Consider the following 26,909-nt stretch of genomic DNA (forward strand, 5'->3'; position numbering starts at 1 on the left):
CGTGTACATATTTCTTTTATTGACCTTTTCTCCAGGAAATGTGGGGATTCTTTAGCAGAGTTGATGGAGACTGCTTTTGAGTGATGGGTGGGAGAAGGGTATTTAAAAATAAGACATGTATGCTTCTTACAGTAGCTACTTTTTTCCTGACCACACGCAGTCATACTACCCGTTGATTCCTTAAAGAGAAATCTCTCTTCCTCTGCAGTTTTAAAGCCTGACATCGCTGAGCTGGATTCATATACTGCTTCTAAATCATAAAGACTAGTGCCCTGATCTGCAATTGCAAATGCTAATGTAACTCTGGTGAAAATGGGACATTAATTAGTACAGGTAATGGACAGGCACCAAGACACTTTCAAGAAAACAAGCCACTAAAATGTACCATTGCTTATCACTGGGGTGAGACCCACAAGGGTACATGTTTGATCCCTTTATAATTCAACAGGAAAAAAATTATGTAGCGTACCTTTCAATTTCATTTAATGTGTAACCACGGTCATTAAGATCTAGTAAGATTTTAAAGGGGGTGGCAAGGTGGAGCAGCGGGTCATGTTCTTAGCACCAGGGCCCCTTGCTGGATTCTGAGCTTGGGCTACCATCTATGTGTAGATTCTGTGCATCCACGAGGGTTTCCTGCAGGTTCTCTTCCCAAACTTATGCTGGTAGATGGAACGACTAATCTAAATCGCCCCTAGGTGTGAATGTGTGTATGGTGTTCTGCATAGGACTAAATGCATAGGATAAAGTGTCTACTGAAGACGAATAAATGACACTTTGAAGATGCACTACATTCCCTTTCGCTTTTAAAAGAAAGAAAAGACGTATTCTTGAGGGTCCCACCCCAGCAGCAAGCAAGAGTTTCTGAGAGTGTATTCATCACTAGCTCAATCACTAATAAATGCTAAACTCTTACTGTGCCAGAGACCAACAAATTTCCTGTACTGTTCTTCAACACTGCTGATGCCAGTTCTAGCGTTCATCTGGCAAACACTCAGCCAAATGGAAAAATCATTTTTAGTTTTGTTTTCTCTACACCTACCTGATTCTGATCCCAAGAGGGAGGTACATTACTCTTGGGATTACTGAAAACTACTCAGGTTTTGGATCTTATGTATTCTCTTCAGTGAAAGGAAGCTCTCTCTCTCAGCTCCAGGATGAATCTTGTTTAGAGCTCTCTGATTCTTTGCAAAGTCCAGGCATCTAAGCTTTTGAGAACAAAGCAGCAGGACCTAAAGGCAGATGCACTGAGAAAGAGGATGTTTTTGATGGGAGATACACTGCAGTCCTCAGATTTGAAGGACTACACAGGCTGCTATAACTGTTATTTTCTAGATTTTTTTTTTTACGTAGTTGCTTTCTAGGAATTTTAGCTTAACTCTAGCTTGGTACATCTAAGAGAACACTGCTATTACAGAATTAGGTCACTTCATACAGTAATGACATCTGTACTATTCCTCTTCAAGTGTGGTGATCCATGGATACATGGAGTTCAAAAAAATGCCTTCTCAAAAATTTATACATCATGATGCTGCATGACACATCAGTAAACAAAGGTGCCAAAACAAATCTGTCTTTGTTCCATTCAGCAAAGACAAGCGTTATCAGGGGCTCTCTCTCAGTGTGCTGGTGATTGTTTCAGAGCTAGAGGAGCTCTTATCTCTGCGCCTGTTAACGTGGCCCTCCATTAGTGCTGCTTGTTGCAATTCACAACACCACCGTTGCCATGGCTACAACACAGCGTTGCCACAGAGGCCGGGACGTCTTTATCTGTCTGAAACGGAGGTGTATTTTCCCCTTCAAGTCTGAAAGTTTTCCAAATTCATAATCTTCTTCGTGGACATTTCGTTCATTTATCACAAATGGAACCAGTGAACAGTGTGGTGCCAAAACTTACTCCAGGAAACAGGAATAAACTGGCTGGGATTGTAGTCTATCACAGGGTATCATACACACTCAAGCACTGATTCACATTTGCTTTTACGTTTACTCATTTTGGAAGATGCTTTTATCCAAAGCGACTTACAACTGAGCTGAGCAGCTGATGGTTAAGGGTTTTGTTCAAGGGTGTAACGGTTACAGTTTGGTGGTACAAGCATCTCATAACCGCAAACTCACACCCTTCAGTAGTCCAGAGTCCTAGACAGTGAGCCACCACTGTCTCACCAGCATATTTTTGGGAGGAAACCCATTTGGACACAGAGAAAATATGCGGCAACTGAATCTGTGATGCACCAACACTCCCTGCTACACCACTGTGACGCCCTACATGGAGACTTCAATTTACATATTACTTCGGTGTACGACATTTTCAGAGTGGCTTTCGGGACAGGGAGCCATGCACAAAAATGAATTCAGATATTAATATTTTCACATTGCACATTCTTGTATCACACAAGCGATGATGTATTTTCACTGTGACGTCCCGGTGATGTTTTCACTTTGTCTTCTTCATAACATTGTGCTTTTGGTTTTCATTGTGCTTTCACAACCAATACAAACCATTACCATTGTGAGATATCCAAACAGAGCCAAAATTCATGAATGTGTCATTGTTAATCATGCTCGGCAAGGGCCATCACCTCCGTCCCTCCTATCGCCATTAATCTCACTCAACTCCGGCACCGCAGCACCTGGATTCTCATCATTATGAGCAAAGGGGGACGGCTGAACGTGGGGGGGAACCGGCAACGCCTGTGCTATATTCTTCTATTTATTGAAAGTGACACGGTGAGAAATAAAGGCCTAGTAAACACTATGAAAACTATTTCATATGTGCAGATATGGTGATTATCCGTTGGCAAAACAAAAAAAGTAATTTAAGCCTTGCAACAGCTGTGAGCTTGTTCTATCAGTGCTTTTAGGGATGAAGAAATTAGAGGCTCTCGGTCTGCGCTGAGGGGTGTGGCTCTCATTTAAATTTTCCTTGTTTATATATATATATATATATATATATATATATATATATATATATATATATATATATAAAGAGATGTTTGCATTTACTTTAGCCTTTAGGTATCCTTTCATGACCAGCAGGAGTCGGCTTCAAAGGACTGCTATGACGATCTTTTCTCCTCTTCCCTTCATCGAGCTAATCCCGCCAGAATCAGGAAGCAGGTCGATGGAAGTTCTGTCCATATAATGTGACTGCTAGGAGTAAATACACTTAACAGGGCATGAAGAAGCAGACAAATAAAAGCTGTGTGTGTGTGTGTGTGTGTGTGTGTGTGTGTGTGTTCGCCACACATTGCTCGGGGCCTCTGCGCCTCAGACTGCTCCTGATAAGCTTTTCCATTGGCATTGTTCTGAAGAGATAGAACCTATTGAAATGAAATCTAAAGGCTGAAAGAGCCAATTCTCTCTCTCTTTCTCTCTCTCCCTCTCTCTGTGAACTTATCTATGAGAAGGACAGGTGAAAATGGGCACACTGAGAGAAAAGCCCAGGTCAACCACCTCCCTCCCTCGCTCCGTTCTTTTCAAACTGACCGCCGACAGACCATCCAGTATCTACACCTCACACACAACTTGACGGTTTTGTCTTTGCCATAATCCCGCCAGACAGCCATGCACACGCAGCAGTGCACAGACGCACTGCCAATTACATCCCTGCAGTGTGGAGGACTGGTGTGGAGGAGAACATGGCGTGTCATAGCTCAAAATTTCTCACACGTTTTCACCTTTAAGCTCGACATGTCTCAAACATAGTGTCCGAAAACACGTTTAGGGGTCTGTTTCCCAGCCACACGCACCCTCCCTTGCTCTTCTTCTGTTGCTCCTTCAGTGCTGCCTGCCTTCAGCAAGTGCCACCCAGGAGAACTGTTCTCATTAACCTTTTACGCCTCTACTCGGTGCCATTTAAAGGCAGAAAAATTCACCTCCCGTGTCAGATCGATTCTTTTCATGCCCTCCTGGTGCTTACCGCTCGCTCTGAGCCAAGATAGCCTTCATATCTCCAGTTCTCACCCGAGCTTCCGGCTGAAAGAAATGAAAAACTAAGGAGCAAATTCGTCCACTTTGCTTTCAACAATTTTTTTTTATTTGTACGTGACTCCATTCAGCGGTTCTCCTCTGAGCTTTGAGATCGGTTTAAGCAAGGCAGCTGACTGAGCTGCCCTTCAAATAAAAGTGATGCAATTACCCATAAGCAGTGGCAGAACACGTTGAGGATAATGATGAGTAGCTGAGAAAAATTAAGCGCAAACAGTTATTTAAACGATTTGCATCATCTCACTAGAAAACTCTCTCTGTCAGAAACTATAACAACAGTTTTTTTAATAAACGTTGAGCCGAAAATATTTGTCCTCTTCGCAGACGTACAGTCAAATCCGTCAACAATTTAATAAGATACCAGACCTCCAGGGAATCCGATCACTCACAGATAGACGCTAAAACAGAGCAAATAACAATATAGCATATTAATGATGTGATTCGGTTTGTACAGAGATGAAGCAGAGCATCATAGATCTACTGACAGACGAACGTATCTCACCTAAAATATTCTAGAAAGTTCAGCTTGTAATTAGATGCCTAACAGAAAAAAAATATCAATTCTCACACCCACTGATGATGGCTGGATAACATGTCTGTGTAGATGACAGCAAGTCAATCGCAGCTTGTTTCTGGCAAATGGGTTACTTCAAGGTTATTACAGGACGGGAAAGAGATTCCTGCGCTGGGGGTCAAAGTTCAGACGGAGAGCGAGGAGCGAGATGGGCCCTTCATTTCACTCATCGCAAGAGCAAAATAAGACCTGTCTAAAATGCTGGTATGAAAAATATGCCATTTTCCATTACTATGATGCAGTGGAGCCTGTTTTTATTTCTACAGTGTCTCAAGTTGATTGACATTAAATATTAAATAAATTATGCATCAATAAATGAATCAATAATGTATATCATTTATTATGCAAAGAGAAAAAAACAAACAACAAACTGTTGCTGTTTCAGTCATTGGAGTAATTTGTTCCCTTTCATTTTTGTAATTGTAATTAAAACAGAGTGGCTGAGAGCTCGGCGTAGAGCGCAGGCTGCCAATGCGGACCCTTCCATCTTTCTTCTCTTATCAATTAGTGTAACAATAATATTGCTCCCTTGCTGCATGAGCCATTAGCATTTTGATTGAACATCTCAAACACAAAGTGGCAAGGCTGTTTAATGCCACAGGATTGTCTCGTGCTGTTCTGCATTGCTGCATTCTTCTCTACTGGGGCCTGTCACTTTCATCTGCATAAAGCCTCTGATGGGGGAAACCGGGGGATGGGGGGTTGTAAAACATGGCTGGAGAGGGAGAGTGGGGGTTAGTTGCTTAAAAATTAAAGAAAAAAGTTATAGATAAGGTGTTTGAAGTGTTCAAAATGTGTTTTGAAAGAGAGAGAGAGAGAGAGAGAGAGAGAGAGAGAGAGAGAGAATATGCGAGAGACAGGCAGACAAAGAAAAAGTCTGGTGCATCACTGCTTCATCAGAATATCCTCTTTACACACTGACGTTCTTAAGAACAAACTTTCCGCACACACATTCAGCCAACCAATGCTTCCAATAGAGAACAAAAGACAGAGAAAGAGCAAGCGCTCCTATTATACTTAGCTTAGATTATGTTCTTCACTTCTTTTTTTATACACATGTATACGTATACGAGGGCACTTTCACACCTAGCTCGACAGGAAGCATTTTTGTGAACTCTGATCCATTTGGCTACATTAATGCAAATGAAAATATGGCTGGGTTTACAAAAGCGGTCAGAGAATAATTGATCCACAGCAGCGGCGTGTTTGGACTTGGTGTGAAAGCAGGATAACAAAGCTGCTATATAACACACACACTGCTCTCAGCTGATCACAGCAATGACATGAAAGCTCCTATTAGAGGACTGTGAAAGAAAGATGCTGGTAGCACTACCTCTGAGAGTGACAGCAACATCAGTGCTTAAAGCAGAGAGAGGGAGAGAGAGAGAGAGAGAGAGAGAGAGAGAGAGAGAGTGTGTGTGTGTGGGTGTGTGATGGAGGCAAGGTTTTATATATTAGTCGCGACCAAATGTCCTCACAAGCATAGGCATATATGACAGTTTTGAACTTGTGAGGACATTTGCCCGGTCCCCATAAGAAAAACTGCCTTTTTAAATAATGGAAGGTCCTCACAAGGATAGTAAGACAAGTGTGTGTGTGTGTGTGTGTGTGTGTGTGTGTGTGTGTGTGTGTGTGTAGTGTTGCTCTCAAAACAAATAAGGCACTGATCCAATTCCCTACCACTCTACTTGTTTCTTAGCAAAAAAGAAAATCAAAGACCTGTGTGTGTGTGTGTGTGTGTGTGTGTGTGTGTATGTGTGTGTATGCTTTTTGTGAGCATGTGAGCTGTGCTGGAGGATACATTGTAAAGGTGGTAAAATGATCACAGGTATGACAGAAGACATTTTGTAAGAGGAAGAGCGCATTGATCTTTTCTCTTCTTTGCTCGGGAGGCGCGTTGTAATGTTAGTGTAAAATACTCTGACTACACACACTCTCGAGCTGTTCCAGGCGGGAGGAATCGATGTGGTAAAGTGGTAGACACACCTTGAAAATAAACTGCAATAGAAGAATCCATACTGCAGCGTAGGGCCAATTTTGAACTGCATAGCTCTGTATCCGCGCGGTGTTATAAACGTCTTTCACTCTCCACTAAGTCTACATTTATTACAGAACCGCAATCATCAGACTCAACACGCGCACACACACACACACACAGAGGATGATATTTTAGTGGCCATGTGAGGACACCTCTGGCGCCTTTAGCAGGTGGAGTTAACAACAGGGGGCTGGGCTAAATAATGCATGAACCAATGAGATTGCCATGAAGTCGTTATTTGCATGACGGGTGTGGCGGAAGGTCATGTGACCTCCAAAGCAGCTGGTTATTACCACTGTTTTATTATTTATCAAAACCATTTCACATCCAAGAGGCCAGGCTCTCTGTGCAGCTGCTCCCTGCCTACCCCCTGCCTCGCCAGCCAGCGACCCCCCGCCAATCACACTGCCTGCCAACCGAGTAAAGGCAATCACAAACAAGTCGGCCAATCACTGCGGGGAAGAGCTTTTTTTTCCTCTCAGCCAATGGCCGGAAACGAAAGGTCAGAAGTGTCAATCAGTCAGGGATATTTCGAGAAGATTGAGAAGTTTATGGAGGATTAGTGAGTGAGTCAGTTCTCAGAATGAAGGGATCACAGGAGACAGCATTAGGGTGCATAAATAAAAAGTGCATATCTTCTAGCCATCAGTTCAGCTCTTCCTGTCATCCTGCCATTTTCTTAAACTACCAACTCTGTCAGAAAGACGAATATAACTGAGCTCACGCAAATATATACCATCCGAATGAACCACATCGCAACACAAAACCGTCCCAATCTTCACAACAAATCAAACACAATACAATGCCAGGATCAGGGAACATTACAAACATTTACTCTGAATGCGTCCAAGCTTGGGGCTGAGTTCTTAATGATAATTAATGATAATTACACATTACACATTTATCAAGCACTGCATGTGACTGGTTCTGAGGCTCTGCTGGAGGAAGTCAAAGGAGGAGGGAGGAAATCCCAAGCCAGTAGAGACCCATTTTCAAATCTAATGTTTGAACGTTTCACAGAAAAGTCTTCAATCTTTAGTGTCTGAGGGGCACAGGAGGGAGAAAAGAAACCAAACAAGGCATGGAGCTTGTTACAATGACTGGCTTCAGTATGTGATAAAAAAAAAAAAAAAAAAACAAGTCAATGTCAACTATAATAATTAGTAATTGCAGGTCATTCAAATCATATTTACAAAATAAAAGTCATCGTGTTTGTGCACGGTAATGAAAATGATTATTTTGCATGGCCTGTGCTGTACAAGGCAATCATGCACGGCTCCATTATTGATCATAAATGAGAAGGAAGCACGTCTTCAGGTTAACAATGCATAGATTATTACTCCACTAATGTCACTGAGTGATTTATGAGGCCCTTTAAGACAAGTGTATCCACTCCCATGAAAAGAAACCCATCCGACATGAAATAAAAGCTTCCGTTTCATAGTGAGACTGCATAACGCAGTGGACGTTATCTGAAGCATGAAACATGACGGCATCATTGTGCACGTTTCTCCTTTCCGAGCACGTGTGGCAAACCCCCGCAGTGCTTAACCTCTGGAAAAGGCAGCGTTCAGGACTCTATGAATGCTGATATGCTGTGTAGTAGGAGCTTTCCCCTCCACTCCCCCGCTATGCTCATATAGAATTTGCTCTTTCTGAGACAAGAGCTTTTCAAGGTTACAAATCGAGAAACTGGGAGCATTTAAAAAGGTCAGTAATTCTCCACAAAGTAGACAATTTAGAGCTGGCCACTCATTTCCTGCTGGATTTTTTTCTCCTCACAGTATTTGGATACTGATATCAGGTCATTCCAGTTTAAATGGGCTACACTCATTTGTTTTGAAAAGAAAGTTTGGTAACTGCAATGAAAATGAGTTCCAGAGATGCTGGACTATATCAAAATGGTGTGATGGGTCATGTTTTTGGTTGTCTTTTTTCTTTTTTTTAGTACTAGTAGTCATTAGCAGGTCCTATTGTCATTTTTGTCTATATCATGACATAGCAATAACCTAACAAAGCATTCCTCTGAACACCAGTAATGATTAATGAAGAAAAGTCATGAAAAAGGTTAAGTACTCTAATCAGATTTGCCTGACACCAAGTACATTTCCTTGTCAATACATATGAAATCTTTTCCAATAAATTTAATTAGTGGTGCTATTGGTGGTTCATTATGTTATTATGTGTACTGGGAAACCAAACAAAACCAAAGGGGAAATGAAAAAAAAAGTATAATTTTTGCTCCACTTCAGACTCAGCAAATGGACTAATTGGTGCAAAAGTGGCCTTAGAGAACATTGCCAATGGCAGGCTTAGGAGGAAGACGCATTCATTCATTTATTTATCTTCAGTAATAACTTTGATCTGGTCCGGGTGGTGATGGTTATGGAGTGTATCCTGAGAACACTGTGTGTGAGGCAGGAATACACAGTAATACATAATACATTTAAGACCCATTGTATGATAGTGTCATAAATGTACATTGCTTTGGAAAGATGAACAAATGTGCTGTAAAATGTAACTATGCAATCCCTGTACCTTTACAGGATATGCTCACTTTGGGGGATTTAAGAAGTGGTTTTCCGCAGGAAGTGGCTCATCGATCTTATTTCTCTCAGAAATTCCTGAGCTGTGTCATGTTATATCAGCCGTGTGGCATGGTGTAATTTGGATGCCACCCAGACGCATCAAGTTTCCTTACAGCCGCGATAAACAGGCTAACATCAAAAGGCAATTTGCAGCAGCCGTCGCTTTTCCAAACGCAATCGGAGCAATCAACTGCACCTACGTTGCAATAAAGACACCATCTGTGAATGAATATGTGTTCGTAAACAGAAAGCATGATCACACCGTTATTTGTGCTAGGGATCTATAATATGCAGTTGGCATCCAGAGGCATGGGTCAAGCCAGTAGTATATTAGCACTATATTGGTATATTAACATTATAAACTATGTTTTTCACTTTACAGACTGACAATCATATACTCAGATTATTTTGGCCTTATATTTTCGACAGTTTATCTAATATTAGGAATATCTTAAGTACTACTGAGTGTATGTGTTCTATTCTAGTTTTAGAGCCTGACACAGAAGGGTGATGCCAGACACGTTTGCAGTATTAGCTCCAGTGTATTGTACACATGTTTGGCGGATTTGGCACTCCGCAATATTTTGGTTCACAACCCACTGGCCATCAGAACTGTAATTTACCAGGAAGCCAATGTTCTCCCATACACCAAATTTGGGGGAATTTTCCAGTTCCTGCTCCCTGCTGAACACAGCCATTGCTGTTTTTCTCAAGTGAATACACTTGTATGCTATCACGCTAGCATACTACTTCATGAAAACACACTGTGCTTAGGAGAAGCAGGTTGAAAATAATGAACTGGATAATAATTAATATAATCAAAATAATGTCTCATAAAAAGTCAGAATGACTTTTCAAACCTGTCTCTTACTTCACTTACATCATAAAGAACATTCAACAAAAGGTTTTATCTCAGGGTCCAGCATTGTTTTTTCTAAACGATGTCCCTGTACGCAAACCTAATACTAAAGACTGTTAAGTAGGGGACAATATTTTGGGCTAGGTTAATGAAATTTTAGATGTTGTCGATGGCATCATTCATGGTGGTGACTCAATGACAAGAAGATGGACTGATAGATGGATAGATGGATGAATGGATGGATGGATGGATGGACAGATGGCTGATTTACAGGAAAGACAATCTTCCTGTTAGTGCAAAACAATGCAAAACAACAGCCTAAACTCCTCTATGCTCTTTTCCTCTAAGCCTGCAAGACCTGACACATACACTAAGAATTGCTTAATGCAATATTTCTTCTTATCCACAATGACAGCTACAAACCCTCTCATTTAAAAGGCACTGCAACAAAAATGGGTGAGTAGCCATGATATTTTCAATGACATTCCCAACTAATTGCTGACACCACCCAGAGCTTCTTACAAGGAGAGAGGATATTAAACACTAATATAAGAGAATGGCGTAGCCCCTTTTTGAAGGCATGCCAGCAAAGGTGAGGGTATATCTAATTAGGTTTACTCAGGGATCTCTGACAGAGAGACGTGCTGGATGTGAAGCCGCTGGAAATTGCTGCCATTATGCTGCAAAAGGCCAGAGCAAACTCAGCTAACCTTTTTGTGATGTAAAGGAGCTTCTGTGGATCAACACTGCTTATATTGTTTACACTGTATCCGCTACATTATTGCCACACTTCTTGCTCGCATTAGCACAAAGTGGATATCTTGGAAAGGACGGAAGGAGAGATTAAGGATAACTGATTGAGAGACAGTTCCTTCATGTTTTGCGGCATGTTTTACGAAGAGTCCAGGCACAAATACAGCTTCGTTTCGGAGCGGAGGCAACTCACTACGACTGTACTGCTGCTGTACTTAAGTAAAGTTATCAAGTATTTGCACTTAAGTAAGTTTCAAAAGAAGAATTCTCTACAGTCTACTCAACACACACTTCTCTACTTTCTAAGCATTTCAAAAAAGATTATCGACTCGATCATTTGCATGTTTCTGAAATTCGTAAGGTTTCATTTTTTTCATCAGACAGTTTCAAAGCAGTTTTAGTAAACTTAAACAAATATAAACTCTATATGACAACAAGAACATAGGGATTACTGATCCCTCTGTAAATTTACACATTTCACATGTGATTGTCTTTTTATACTAAACAGGAGGTGAAAACAAACATCTAAATGTTCAACAATTCTCTCTTAAATCTAAAAAAACACAATTACTGAATAATAATCATCAAAAATATATATTACATGATTTTAGCTACACTTCGTATTTATTTAGCCATGTTTGTATCATATTAATTTGCTATTAGAAGGAAAGCTAGGTACTTTATTTAGTATTTAAAATGTCATTATTTAAAATCGGTGGCCAGGTGGCCAGGCGTATCCTGTGTTCATCCCGAGCATAGATTATACACGTTCAAAAGCTTAACATTACGTTATCATGTGCACACGAACAGAAATGATGGAGACGGTGTAGCGTAATGTGACACGATGTCTGAAACCGACTGAATAAACTCAAGCTGTGTCTCAGATTACACACTGATTTACTATTCTAGAAAGATTGGAGTATTCACACGAACTCATTTCCATACGTTTGCATAAAAAATACTCTAACATACGCTAAAATCCTAGCACAAAACTTACATAGTCATAGTTCAATTCAGTTCAATTCAATTTTATTTGTATAGTGCTTTAAACAATGGACACTGCCCCAAAGCAGCTTTATAGAAATATATAAATTCTGGATATAAATTTTAAATGCATAAATATATCTCTAATGAGCAAGCCAGAGGCGATGATAGCAAGGAAAAATTCCCTGAGATGACATGAGGAAGAAAACTTGAGAGGAACCAGACTCAATTCATAGTACTTAATTTGAGAGGCAGCTTATTACAGCAATCATGACAACAGAAAGCTTTAAATTCAAACTAACAGAGGTCACTCGTGTGTTTAACATCCCCATGTTGCAGCCCAGTGACAAACATATGTTTATCACGTTTCTCTGTCAAATACAATCCCCGGATTTCAAGTCTGCAGCAATGACACAAGCACACGCTGTGATATCTGCCCAGAGAGCCACTGTAATAATGCACTACAGCATTACACAAAAACATTCTGCATTATAAAAATTACGCACGATTTAATATCAATATTATGCAACATTAAATGGCTGTTATAACTTAGTTTAAAACACTCAGCATTAAGTAGCCTAATTGTGAAGTTGTTACTCAGCTCACATAAAACTCAAATTACAGGGCGAGATATGCTCAGAGATCCTTCAAGGTCAGCTGGAGTGAACAACAAGCAATTCCTCCTCTCCTCCTCTGCGCCTAAAATGTGAAATGTTTTGCCGTGCTGCGACTAATCGAGCTCTAATTGCCGACGGGGGGAGCTGGAGAGTGAAGGGCGTGGTGTTCTCTACGAGAGCTCGACTTGAGCAGATACCAGAGAGATAAAGAGAGGGAGGGAGGGAGGGAAAGAGGAAAGAGAAAGAGAGCGAAAGTGAAAAAGATCAGGAGGGAGAGGGAAAAAGTGAGGACGAGGGGAAAGAGAAAGAAGAGAGCTCACCCAGGAATCACTCTTTCTGTTCGTTTCCTGCCAGGCCTCCTCTTCAGCTCAATCACTCCATCAGAGTGACTCTTGGCATGTTCTGAGCGTCTGATAATCACGCCGTAATCAGAGTAAACAGAGGGGAACTGCATTTCAGACGCAGACACTTTACAACTTAAACAGCCTTAATGTGGTGACTAGAGAGCAAAATAACATCTTTCTTACAGCATAAATCTCAGCAACTGAAAATATTAAAATCTATCTCCTAAAAACACAATGACTTATTGTATATTTAAATGTGCCTATAAGTGTTATAATGCTTATGTTATCATAAACGTTTTTCCCCCAAAATGCTTCCAAAATAGATAAGAAATGTGGAAGACTAAGTGATACCAACACCAACCTAAGCCCTTAACAGAATAAGTCTCTAAAAACACACACATAAGTATAGACAGTAGTTTTATCACTGCCGCAGTGACATTGGCTCAGGCCTTGCTGTTGATGGTAGCTGTGATAGGTCTGTCCCCTAGCAGCCCGTTCCAGCTAAGCAGATTAAAATAATTATACTCCCTATGTCTCTGCTCCAGTATGTGGTCACCAAAAACAACCTCCCACACCTACAGGAAACATCCTATAGTAAAAATACATACAACCTCCTGCACCTTCAGAAAACATCCTATAGTAAAAAATACATACAACTTCCTGCACCTTCAGGAAACATCCTATAGTAAAAGATATATACAACCTCCCGCACCTACACGAAACATCCTATAGTAAAAAATACATACAACTTCCTGCACCTACAGGAAACATCCTATAGTAAAAAATACATACAACTTCCTGCACCTACACGAAACATCCTATAGTAAAAAATACATACAACCTCCTGCACCTTCAGAAAACATCCTATAGTAAAAAATACATACAACCTCCCGCACCTTCAGGAAACATCCTATAGTAAAAAATACATACAACTTCCTGCACCTTCAGAAAACATCCTATAGTAAAAAATACATACAACCTCCCGCACCTTCAGGAAACATCCTATAGTAAAAAATACATACAACCTCCTGCACCTTCAGGAAACATCCTATAGTAAAAAATACATACAACCTCCTGCACCTTCAGGAAACATCCTACAGTAAAAAATACATACAACTTCCTGCACCTACAGGAAACATCCTATAGTAAAAGATATATACAACATCCCGCACCTACACGAAACATCCTATAGTAAAAAATACATACAACCTTCTGCACCTACAGGAAACATCCTATAGTAAAAAATACACACAACCTCCTGCACCTTCAGGAAACATCCTATAGTAAAAAATACATACAACCTCCTGCACCTTCAGGAAACATCCTATAGTAAAAAATACATACAACCTTCTGCACCTACAGGAAACATCCTATAGTAAAAAATACATACAACCTTCTGCACCTACAGGAAACATCCTATAGTAAAAAATACATACAACCTCCTGCACCTTCAGGAAACATCCTATAGTAAAAAAAAAAAACATACAACCTCCTGCACCTTCAGGAAACATCCTATAGTAAAAAATACATACAACCTCCTGCACCTTCAGGAAACATCCTATAGTAAAAAATACATACAACCTTCTGCACCTACAGGAAACATCCTATAGTAAAAAATACATACAACCTTCTGCACCTTCAGAAAACATCCTATAGTAAAAAATACATACAACCTTCTGCACCTACAGGAAACATCCTATAGTAAAAAATACATACAACCTCCTGCACCTTCAGGAAACATCCTATAGTAAAAAAAAAAAACATACAACCTCCTGCACCTTCAGGAAACATCCTATAGTAAAAAATACATACAACCTCCTGCACCTTCAGGAAACATCCTATAGTAAAAAATACATACAACCTCCTGCACCTTCAGGAAACATCCTATAGTAAAAAATACATACAACCTTCTGCACCTACAGGAAACATCCTATAGTAAAAAATACATACAACCTTCTGCACCTTCAGGAAACATCCTATAGTAAAAAATACATACAACCTTCTGCACCTTCAGGAAACATCCTATAGTAAAAAATACATACAACCTTCTGCACCTACAGGAAACATCCTATAGTAAAAAATACATACAACTTCCTGCACCTTCAGGAAACATCCTATAGTAAAAAATACATACAACCTTCTGCACCTACAGGAAACATCCTATAGTAAAAAATACATACAACTTCCTGCACCTTCAGGAAACATCCTATAGTAAAAAATACATACAACTTCCTGCACCTTCAGGAAACATCCTATAGTAAAAAATACATACAACCTCCTGCACCTTCAGAAAACATCCTATAGTAAAAAATACATACAACCTCCCGCACCTTCAGGAAACATCCTATAGTAAAAAATACATACAACTTCCTGCACCTTCAGGAAACATCCTATAGTAAAAAATACACACAACCTCCCGCACCTAGAGGAAACATCCTATAGTAAAAAATACACACAACCTCCCGCACCTAGAGGAAACATCCTATAGTAAAAAATACATACAACCTCCTGCACCTTCAGGAAACATCCTATAGTAAAAAATACACACAACCTCCCGCACCTACAGGAAACATCCTATAGTAAAAGATATATACAACCTCCTGCACCTTCAGGAAACATCCTACAATCAAATAAACAACCTCCTGCACCTCAAATCATTTTATGAATGCATCCTGTGTTGGCAGTACCATGCTAATTCATAAGCTTTAGATATTCATGCAAATCAGAATTACTTTTAAACCTAAATTCCTTAGAACAGCTTTATCCAAATCTGATTTTGTGTCATATTTCATATTTAAAACACTGCTTTATCATTTATTTAATGATTCCTGAATCATGAATGGATTCTGATATTTCAGTAGCTTCATGTAAAAAAAAAAACAGCTCAAATGTACTATAGATACTAAATACTCTTCAGTACTTTCCTAAGTCACATTTACCTTGAACATTTTTTTAATTGATTTTCAAATTCCACACTGTACAATTTTATCTCTCTCACTCTCCTCTCCTTGTTGGAAACAGACAGCACTCTTTCAGTGGATTTCAACACATCATTCATTATTAGCTGATGCTGAAATATTTACAAGTGTGGAAATCCATTCATGGCTTGTGCAGGATGTCAAATTATGTAGAGTAATCACATGAGTGCGCGCACACACACACACACACACACACACACACACACACACACACACGTTATTCCATTAGCTTGCCAGAAAAACCTCATATTATCTGGATTTCTGCATGATTGGCTTCTAAAATGTGACCTAGTCTTCCAGTTACAATAATAAATAAACCACGTTTTATCTATTATACATAAACAAAGGTTAGACCACACCACATGGCAATGAGCCAAATCACATGAGTAAATTAGTGGCTCTAACAGAAAACAATAATCCGTATTTAGTACGATTTGATTCTTGATGAAATCGTGTCGTATGAAGTTCAAAATGACATCCTGAACCATGTAAAGGTCCATTTTAACACCATACACTTTGATTGTTTAAACTATTTCTTCAATGAATATGCAGTATAAAATGTTCTATTTGTTATCTGTTAAATATGTCCTGGCCATGCTGGATTACATTTACCCAGAAAAAAAGAAGAATAGCAATACAGCTGAATAATTCCTGAGCAAATTACTCCATGTATTTCTCCAAATGCAGGGCTTCCTCAGTAATAATAATCCTCTCCAATCTGACCTCACTGTAGGCTTCTGACTTATATCATCATCCAATCATTCCCTCCAGCAGCCACACACTTACACTCATACTGCTGGGATGGTGGTGTTCACTTTTTCTTGATTGTTATGGAGGTATTTAAATAATAATTACAAACATAAATAATACAAAGAAAATAATAATGAGGATGGTGATTCCAGTGCTTTTGATGCTTTTATTTTTGTGTAAAATGGTCTATGCTACTACATACACTACTCCTTTCTACACTCGCTTCGGACTAAATAGGTTGTCCAAATAGCATAGAAGTCATAGAAGTCTCTCATGCACATACTTTAGAGATTCGGCTTGTTTCTGTAAAATCTGATGACTGAATCAGTGACAAAAAAAAGAAGGGATGATCAGAGTCGAGTCCTGTTAATGTGTTTAAGAATCGGTTCAAGGTACATCAGATTTACTACAGCTTACTACAGCTTACTACAGCACAGATGTAAGCATAATCATAAGCAGAGTCCATGAAAAGCTGAGAAAAAACCAAGGAGATGGACTAGCAAGACAAAAACGTGATAGCGAGGATAAAAGGAAAGAGTGGGCCAAACACATTCACATTTACATTTTAAATTAACGGCAGGTCTGTAGACGGCTCAGCAAGACTCGGCAGGCGTCTCACACTGGGCGTGGGTGTGCATCTACCGCAGACTTTAGCCACCAGTCAGGAGATTGTATAAAACACACTGCAAAATGATGCGCCTGGCTTCATATCAGACCCTGTCATCCTCACTCTCACTCGCTGTGTGAGACCTTGGCTCGATTCGATGTTCTTTCACAGGAGGAAACAGAGAGAGGGCACATGGAGAAACAGGCTTTTAGCGGTTGGCTTGGCTGTAACCTCGGACCTGAAGGACAATGCTGAAAAGCTCTGTAGCAGACGGAGAGACTGCTGAGGATTAGAGTGGTCTAGCTCTTCTCTCATAAAACCTATATCTCTCTAAAAAGAACGAAGGTGCATAAATGCGAGAATATAATTCTTTTCTAATTTTCACTTCTTATTATTCTCTTTCCCTCATCAATGCTCTGTTTACCTTCAGGAAAAAAATAAAACATCCATTCAAGCGTTATCTTCAAACACTAGTTTTATTGGCTCTCAGCGCCCCACTACCACTGCAGTCCAGTTGGCCGGTTAATTCACTGGAGGCTCCAGCCACATGCAGTAATTGCTGACAGCCTATTAAAAATGGTGACCTTACAGAACCTCGTTTAGCTGCCAGCGCTAACGGAGGGAGAATTTAACGAGGGCAACTAAACAAAGAGACAATCGCACATATTCCAAATGCCAAGTATAAAAAGTGAAACCATATCCGCAGGCGGCGATGTGGCACATGAGGGTCTGTAATGGAAATAGCTCATCTCCACTTGCATTGTCTGCGCTTGGTGTTTACCAGCTGAATGTTTAATAGCGAAGAGTTTCATTTCTGAGCCACCACGCTCCTGCTTCTCTGCTCAAGGATAAGCGAAGAATAGTCACTTTTTTCCCTCTCACATTTCAATCAGTGGCCATGGTTAAACAGGCCCTTCACCCTCGCTGTGACCGAGTCATCCCCTCTTACTCTCCAGCTCTGCCTGCTGTTCCCATACACATACACACACCATCCCCAATGGGAGTATTTACACGAGCAGAGCAGGCACGCAGACGAAGAATGAGACCTGCTGGGGGTTTTCCACTTTGGATGGAGAGCAGGAAAAGTGTTCGTACCGCACTCTGTAAATCTCACTTCTCATTTGACACTCTGATCTGCATTTAATAACAGACGAAAGTCATAAAGATGCAGCAGAGCTTTGCTTTGTTCACATTGTGTTACAAGATGAACTTGAACTTGACATTTAGAAGTGCACTGGGGTTTTTTTTTCTACTACCAAATGTTAAACAGTGAAAAAATAAAACATCTTATTGTGATTAAACACCCACATCTCATCTTTTAGTAAAGCTCAGATATTCAGAGCTCAGAGCTTCCTGAATAGGCTTTTCTGAAGACACTGTATCTACTACATCTACTACCAAGAACTGTTATCTCTATAAAACATGAAATACACTATATAGAAACATGTTACTTAAGGCCAGTGTTCGAATGGTTATATGCCACCTAAATAAGCTCTTTATGACAGTTGACATAAACCTACATACACATTGAGGGAAGGCTTATTCTAACAGGGGTGAACTGTCATAAAGACTTCTGTCACACTACATACTGTTCATAGCACTACATGCAACCTACATAAGCCCTGTATGACAACTGACATAAACCTATGTATGCATTTTGAGTAAATCAGGGCTTGTGTGTGAGGTAGGTTACTACACTATATGGCCAAAAGTATGTGGACACCTGACCATCACACCCAAACCATGTCTTTATGGACCTCTCTTTGCGCACAGGGGCATTGTCATACTGGAACCTTTACGTTTCAGTGAAAGGAAATCTTAATGTTAAAGCATACAAAGACATGCTATACAATTCTGTGGCAACAGTGTGGGGAAGTTTTGACCTACATGTGGGTGTGATGGTCAAGTGTCCTCATTCTACAGTGAAATCATTCTACTTGAGAGTGTATTCAGACTTGTTACACACGGCCACATCTGTAACTCTGAAGTTAGCTTCTTCCTTAAAGACTGTCCTTTGACAATTCCAAAAGTACACAGTACTTCAAACTACTTAACAGTCACACCAACACACAATCTCTGACCTGTTCATTCCTCTGGAGGAAATACAGATATATAGCACAGGTGGCCAATAAGCTGAAGTGGAGTCGTAAGAGAAGGGACTGTGTATTACTCACAGGCCTGTAGGCATGAGTGTACCGGGTTGGGGAAACGTTCCTTGCTGTACGTGTGCAGGTAAATGTCGAGATAATCAAATAGAGGCGATTGATTGGTTACAGTGAGCACACCAAGCTTTTATTGGGCCACATTAGCCTTGACCTTGAGGGCCACATGTCCTTGAAGATGTAATGCTATAATGTAGCATACTGCGCAAAGTATTCTTAGGGGAAAATACTAGCTTCAGTCTCTGTAAAATAGAACCATGACTTACAATCTAAGCAAAACACAAGGACACGGGACACAGTGATAGCAAGCAGAAAGCACATATACACACATACAGTATCAGTCAAAGTCTTTTCCACGTCTTTAGAGCACTACTGAAAACTCACGTTACATAATTCAACAGCATACTGTATATGGAATTATGCAGTGATGAAAAGCATTCAACAAATCAAAACCTATAGACTCGTAGATCCTCCGAGAGTAGATTTGGTGAAGCACTGCACACTCTTGGCATTCGCTCAACCATATTCAGGAGGAGCCATCTGCTTTTTACTATGGTCTTGTAGTCCTCTCATATACTACCCATTAGCTCGCAGTTTTCCTTGTGTGATAAATGAGACCTACTTGTTCTGAAATAAATTCATCCATAGGCATCAACTTCACTATTTATATTTTTCTTAGAAACACATTCCAAGAATAAACCTTTACATCAAAATGTCTTTACTGTGAAAAATTCAATACATTTTTACCTATATTCAATTTGACTGGTACTGCCTGTGTGCATGCACACACACACACACGCACGCATGCACGCGCACACACACACACACACACACACACACACTTACCTCTATGCCTATTTGTGGTTTTATCAAACATAAGCATGGCGTCCTCTACCTGAAAGAGAAGAGAAAAAAGGATTATTTTGTGAAATATAAACAAGAAATGACACACTCTTTACACACACTCTGGCTGTCAAATTCTTTTAAAAAACTTCATTTGAACTTTAATTAAATATAAGATATAGATGCGTTTGAATATTAAACATGAGTATAAATATCAATGTGCCAATAATTTTATGCTGCCACACACAGAACAAACATTAGCAGTATTATACAGATCCTATAAACCACAGAAAGTGAATTCTGTCACGTTCTTAAATAATGAAAATCAGACTAAGGCAATATGATTAGTTTATTATAAACTTAAATGTTTCAGATTCATTTTAATAATTTCTTAGGCTATACAGGATCTATGCAAAACAACACATGCCAAATTCCAGTGGCTTCCTATTTAACATACTCTCACTGGCCGCTTTATTAGGAACACCCGTACACCTGCTTATTCATACAATTATCCAGTCAATCAGTCAATCATATGGCAGCAGCGCAATGCATAAAATCATGCAGATACACATCAAGTGCTTCAGTTAATGTTCACATCTAACATCAGAATGTGGAAAAATGTAACCTCAGTGACCCTGACCTTGGCATGGTTGTTGGTGCCAGACGACTGCTTTGAGCACAACAGTCTCTAGAGTTTACACAAAATGGTGCAAAAAACAAAAAACATCCAGTGAGCAGCAGCTCTGAGGACAGATGAGAAAGGTCAGAGGAGAATCGCCTGACTGGTCTGAGCTGGCAGGAAGGCTACGGTAACTCAAATAGTAACTCTTTACAACTGTGGTGAGCAGAAATGTATCTTACAATGCACATCATGTTAAACCTTGAGGTGGATGGGCTAAAACAGCAAAAGACCACATCAGGTTTTGACATTCGATATGTAAATCCGAAAATCTGAATAGAGCCTGATCAGTGAAATTCATTCTGACACGCCTAAACACACTCTCTCATGCATACACCCACTCACATGCTCATACACATGCGTGAGTAAACAGTTATGGCCTGTGAGCATTCTGAACCCAACAGCAGCCTGATCGAAGGAGCCCAACAGAACACACCACACAGAGTGACCATCACTCACACGTGCGCACAAAAATGCCCATATGAAAATGGATGCTGAGGTCCCGCCTGCACCTTCGCGAGCAGAGTAACCCTAAAGCAGAGGATGCAGAAGCAAACACCTGCTCAGAGAGCCGTCAATCAGCGGCATGACAAAGAGCGAAGCCGCCAGGCTTAATGCGCCTCATCAGCCTCAATCATCCCCAATAAGAGTCACTCTGACTGGCACACACACTCAGACTGATGGAAACTGTTATCCTCCACTGCAGAAGACGAGTGCGACTACTGCACTAATGCATATTTATGCTAGTCTATCACATTAAACCTGCTCTACAGACCAGATAGGCCTCGTATGAGTCAGAAACGACTCCCAAACAAGACTCTTCACTTCTACACTGTTTCTGTTAGGTGATAAACTAGGCCTAAGAGCAGCCAGACTCCCTGCTCAGATCTTAAGACTCCCACAGCCCAGCAGGTCCACCTTTAGAGAAATGCCATGATGTGAGGGTGTACGCTCCCTTGGCATGCTGTCCTCAGTGGCAGTCGCTAGGTAACAGACCCAGAGCAAGCTGTGTCCTGGTTTGTGCAAAGTGAGAGAAGATACCCGTGACTGGGGGGTGCACTAATGCGAGATGGGGAGAGACAGAGCCAGAGCCGGCCTCATATGTAAGTGTCTGTCTCTATAATGTGCACTGTGTGTGTGTGTCTCTCTCTCTCTCTCTCTCTTTCCCCCACTGGTTCAGGTTCAGAGGAACACTGTATCTCCTGTCACTGTCACAATATCAGTGCAAACAAATATTACAAGCATTGTGGATTTCCTTCTACTGTGTGTGTTTACCTGCGCTGACATGCTGTCATATAGCACAACACACGTATAGCTGCACAAGTTCAGTCTTTTAAAAATATGTTTCAGTTTTTATAGATGCACAGCGGTTACTTAAGGTATGATGGCACAGGCTACAAAATAGCGTTGTATAATCCATTAAAAAGTATTAAATTTTAATAACAAAATAAGATTAATACAGATTCTATAAAACAAGATGTAGTATTAAAATTTATTTGAATATTAATGAGAATAATTTTACACTGGCAAAAAAAGAACGGGCAACGGCGAACCACAGAAACTTTCTTAAACAAAGAATATGACATGGCGATAATATGCATTAATATGTAATTAATTAAGGTAATATGTATTAATATGCATTATATAATAAACTCTAAGATCTCTGTTTTGTTTATGCACAAAAATTTTAGCTTTTTTTTTAATTTATTTCTTCTGACATTTATGTTCAAATATTTTAAGATTCCAAAGTCAGGGTATATCTCAAATGGATTACCATCATTATGTTTACTACACAGGGTACAAATATTACTACAAAGATAATGACTTAGTAAAGCTAGAACTAGTGAACAATCTGCTAATAAGAACACTATTTCAGATTAGAGAACTAGTTAAGAACACTATTTCAGATTTACACACAAAACAGAGAGTTGGAAAGTGGTAACTGTGTACACATGATATTACTCTTTGTTCACTTATTATATTCATTCATCATTCATTCATCTTCTGTAACTGCTTTATCCTGGTCAGGGTTGTGCTGCATCCGGAGCCTATCCCCAGAATACACACTGGATGGAATGTCAGTTCATCACATGGCACTATGCACACACACACACTCACACCTAAGGGCAATTTAGCTTAGCCAATCCACCTTCTCACAGGTTTTCGGGAGATGGGAGGAAACCGGAGAACCCAGAGGACATGGGAGAACATGCACAGGCAGTAACTAGAGCTCAGGTTACTGTGAGGTCTACGGTATATGGAGCTGTGACATCAATGCTATCCACTACACTACAATGGAATTGTCATTTATCATATTTTCTCAGATAATTGATACCTAAAATAATGTGGAAATACAATAAGAAACGACATGCATTTATTCAAATCCCTTCTCCTGCTCAAAGCGACACAATTGGGTTCAAAATTGGCAATTACAATCAGAACATATTACAGAGTACTAATCTTTCTATTCCATCCTATTCCCAGGCACATGATTAGTCATACACAATACCTTTACATACACAGAGAAGAACATATCACACACGTCTCTTCCTCTGCTGCTGCCTTTGGATTGCCACGAGCCATTCATTTGAGATGGACTCTGCCTTCCAGCATCCAGTAGATCGTAGGATAAAAGCTCTCCCGCACACACACATATAGACACACACACTCAGCACAAAGATTATGCAGTGCTTAATCTCTGCCCTGTATAAGAGAAGGGCCTAAAGGATAAAGAGCGTCTCCTCAGTATGTAAGGTGGCTGAGCACTTCTAACAGATAAGAGTTTTCTGTATACTGAGAAGACAAGAAGAAAAAAGCAGAGAAAAGTAGATTCTTGGAGAGCTTGTCTGTTAACCAACGACTCAGGGAAAGGCCTCTTTGGTGTTTACCTGATGCTAATGTGGCTAGCAGAGACGTTGGCGTCGCATTGGAATTGGCCCTGACCTTTACTTATTAGCTCTTGTGCCGTTGCTCACAGCTCAGAGGGGGTCAGAGTCCAGGCCTGCTGCACGCCGATCGATGCGGAACACCACTTTAGTCAGCATTTGCACCAGCCCTCACGCTGTGCTCCCTTACAGTGCAGAGATGTGGTGAAGAATTAATTAGCTGAGTTTTGTGGACGGAGAGAAAAAGCAAAACAGAGGACGGGAGAGGTAGCAGGCCGCAATACAGGAGGCCAACTGCTCACACACTCCACAGTGAACGCCGTTAAAAGCGCCTATGGTGGTCAAGCTACTTCGCCATTAAACCCAATTATCATTAATTGACCGAACAGGCGGCACCTTGGCTGTTGTCTAATACATAGCATATGACGGGGCACCGTGGCTAAGCCCCATCATAATGTCTCTTTTATGGCAGACAAAGACGTGGCAGGCCTGCCAGAGCAGCGATAAAACCGCCTTTAAATGTAGTTTGTGAAACCGAGGTTTCTCTCAGGCTGAAATTTATGTTTCTTATTAGCAGGGGGCCAAGCGTTTCCCCCCTCAGAGACACTGGCCTTTATGGGCTCTTAGTGCTGGACCGTTATGAGGTAAAACTCAGTCCAGGCAAAGTAAGAACCAAGAAAGTGCTCATATAAAATATAAAACAATAACAAATGCTCACATTATTTAGATGGAAACTGTGACCTTCAGCACTATATCTGCCAAAATGATGAAAACCTTGTACCTGACTTAGTACTACTACATAAAACCGGGAAATCTGTCTTTATAAAAGAGAGCTAAACAGCCAGAGTCACGTGTCACTCATTTCTGCATCCCGTTCTGTCCGCTTCCTCACCACTGCCTTACCACACTTACTGTATCTGACAGCCTGATCTCCTTTAAGTAAGCAATATAATTGGAAATTCAGCTGGACCACTTTTTTATTAACTGCCACATGTATCAGCGGGGGACAGGAGGGAATACCCGCCGCAGTCAGCACCGGAAACGTGTTTACACACAGCCGATAAACGCAAAAGGCAATCCAAGACTTAAATTCACACGGCCGCGGGAGAGAGAGAACGCCATCTCCTGCCACCCGCGTACACGCTAAATCTCCCTCAGAGTGTGGAGGTAAACAAGCGGACCTCCATTCTCCTCTTTTCCACATGTCAGACAAACACACACAGACAAAGGCAGAAGCCAGAATTCCTCAAAACACGCGAGCGCAAAATTTTAATCAGACTTTTTGAATTATTTATCATGGGACAAACACAGCCATATGCTCTAAGACTGGAAGCATTTTGAGGGAGTGAAAGAGCAAGCTTCTGATTTATCTGATGAATTTATGCAGAGTGACAGCAGTTTAACAGCGCACTAATCACTTATGTGCTACATAAGGGCCAGGCAAGATTGGATACTAATGTACGGAGAGGATATTTTGCAGAACATATTGAAAACAAGGAAAGGGTTTTAATTAAAGAAGCATGCACAAAACATGTGTAACATCTGTTTATTTTAAAGAATAAAATACTAATAATGAGTGTTATCTCAAACATCCCCCCTCCCCCCATACAATCACACAAACACAACCATGTGAAGATCCTTACGAGGATCTTCTACGGATGCAATTATTAATGCAGCTGATTACTGCTGAACCAAATCCTAACCTTAACCTTAAGAAAACATCCTGACTCTTTTAGATAGTGACATAAAAAATATTTTTAAAAACCATAACCAAAGCTTTCAGATATTCCTATTCTTGTGGTCCCCACCAAGATACACACACACACACACACACACACAGACAGACACACACAAGGGCTACATAAAAAGACAGAATAAAGAGAGAAGTAAGAAATGAGCGTACACAGCTCCTTTGTGTTTGCATGAAGCACTCGATGGTTCAGTGGCTGTGAGAGAATAGTTGAAGCACATCTCCAACATTCATCATATATATGTACATATATATGTGTATGTGTGTGTGTGTGTGTGTGTGTGTGTGTGTGTGTGTGTGTGTGTGTCAATGCAAATAAACACACCGATCAAACACAAACAGGACTGAGGTGGAAATGGATATTCAAAGGCAGGCCTCAGTTGGCTATGGGGCCAGGTGGATGAGGGGAGATATTTATTTGCATAACAGAATTGGAAGCGACTGCTGGCACACAATTCGCTGCCGTACCTCCCACACACACCCTGCAGCCTATGACCCTTTCCCCCTTTCTCTTTCTCATTCTTCATTCTTTTTCTGAAAAAAAAAAAATCAGTGCTAAGCAACTTGGTCTTTTCCTTTTCTTGAAAATAAAAAGAAGGATCTGGTGATATGGCCTCTTGTTTTGATGAGAGAGAATCCCTCCAAATGGAAATCTCTCCTGGAGAGGCTAATGATTCATAGTGAAGTAAATTCAATAGTGGCAGTGATGTTCCACTGAACGATGATCAGCTTTCAGGGATAAAACAAACAGAACTCGAAACCAACAGCATCAACTGCCTCCTCTGCCAACAAGTTTAGTCCTTCTAATATGTGTGTCTTAAAATATACAGAAAGGAAGCTATTGAAGAAAAACACTTTTAGACATTTGACCTTGTTGTGACCTTGACCCTGATTGGATCAATTCCAAAATCGAATCAGTTGAACTGCTGGTTAAAATGATTATTCCATATAAATCCCACAATCATTCAACCACACATTCTTGAGATATCACACTAACGAGAATCTCGGGCGGATGCACGGACAACCTGAAAACATAACGCCACCTAGGATTAGCTAGGTGGAAAAATGGATTGGTGAGTGTGTGTGAGAGTGAGAGTCTGTGTGAGTGTGTGTGTGTGTGTCTGTGTTGCCCTGCAATGGACTGGCATATCATCTAGGGTGTGTTCCTGCCTTTGCACCTCTGACTCTAGATCCACAGATAGCCTGATCATGAAAAAGCAGTACGTACAGATCAAAGACAAAATGATATATCATCTCTGTGCTATAGTTTAAAAAATATTACATTTTAAACACTGTCTGTATGTTAGTATTGTAATGTAACCTTTACTTCTTGGGCATGCATGAATTTAAAAACCAAGCATTCAGGACACAGTAAACAATGGATCTATGTGAAGATTATGGCTGTCATTTTCAATTCTGACATGTTTGAAGTTCAATCATTTCGTCAGTCCTTTCATCAAAACAGAATTTTTAACACGCTGACAAACATAAATGATGCACCATAGCAA

General features: G+C 40.4%; 1 protein-coding gene across 12 annotated transcripts in view; it reads right to left on the reverse strand.

Annotated features, from left to right (window-relative positions):
- The window catches only part of msi2b (musashi RNA-binding protein 2b), a 231,529-nt gene that overhangs the window by 88,728 nt on the left and 115,892 nt on the right, over positions 1 to 26,909 (reverse strand). For all 12 annotated transcript variants that reach the window (XM_053239636.1, XM_053239630.1, XM_053239635.1 and 9 more), the window contains one exon: positions 20,091 to 20,139. In XM_053239636.1, coding sequence (XP_053095611.1) covers positions 20,091 to 20,139 — 49 coding nt within the window. The remainder of the gene's footprint in view (positions 1 to 20,090; positions 20,140 to 26,909) is intronic.

Source organism: Pangasianodon hypophthalmus, chromosome 14 (assembly GCF_027358585.1).
Source record: "Pangasianodon hypophthalmus isolate fPanHyp1 chromosome 14, fPanHyp1.pri, whole genome shotgun sequence".
Lineage (NCBI taxonomy): Eukaryota > Metazoa > Chordata > Actinopteri > Siluriformes > Pangasiidae > Pangasianodon > Pangasianodon hypophthalmus.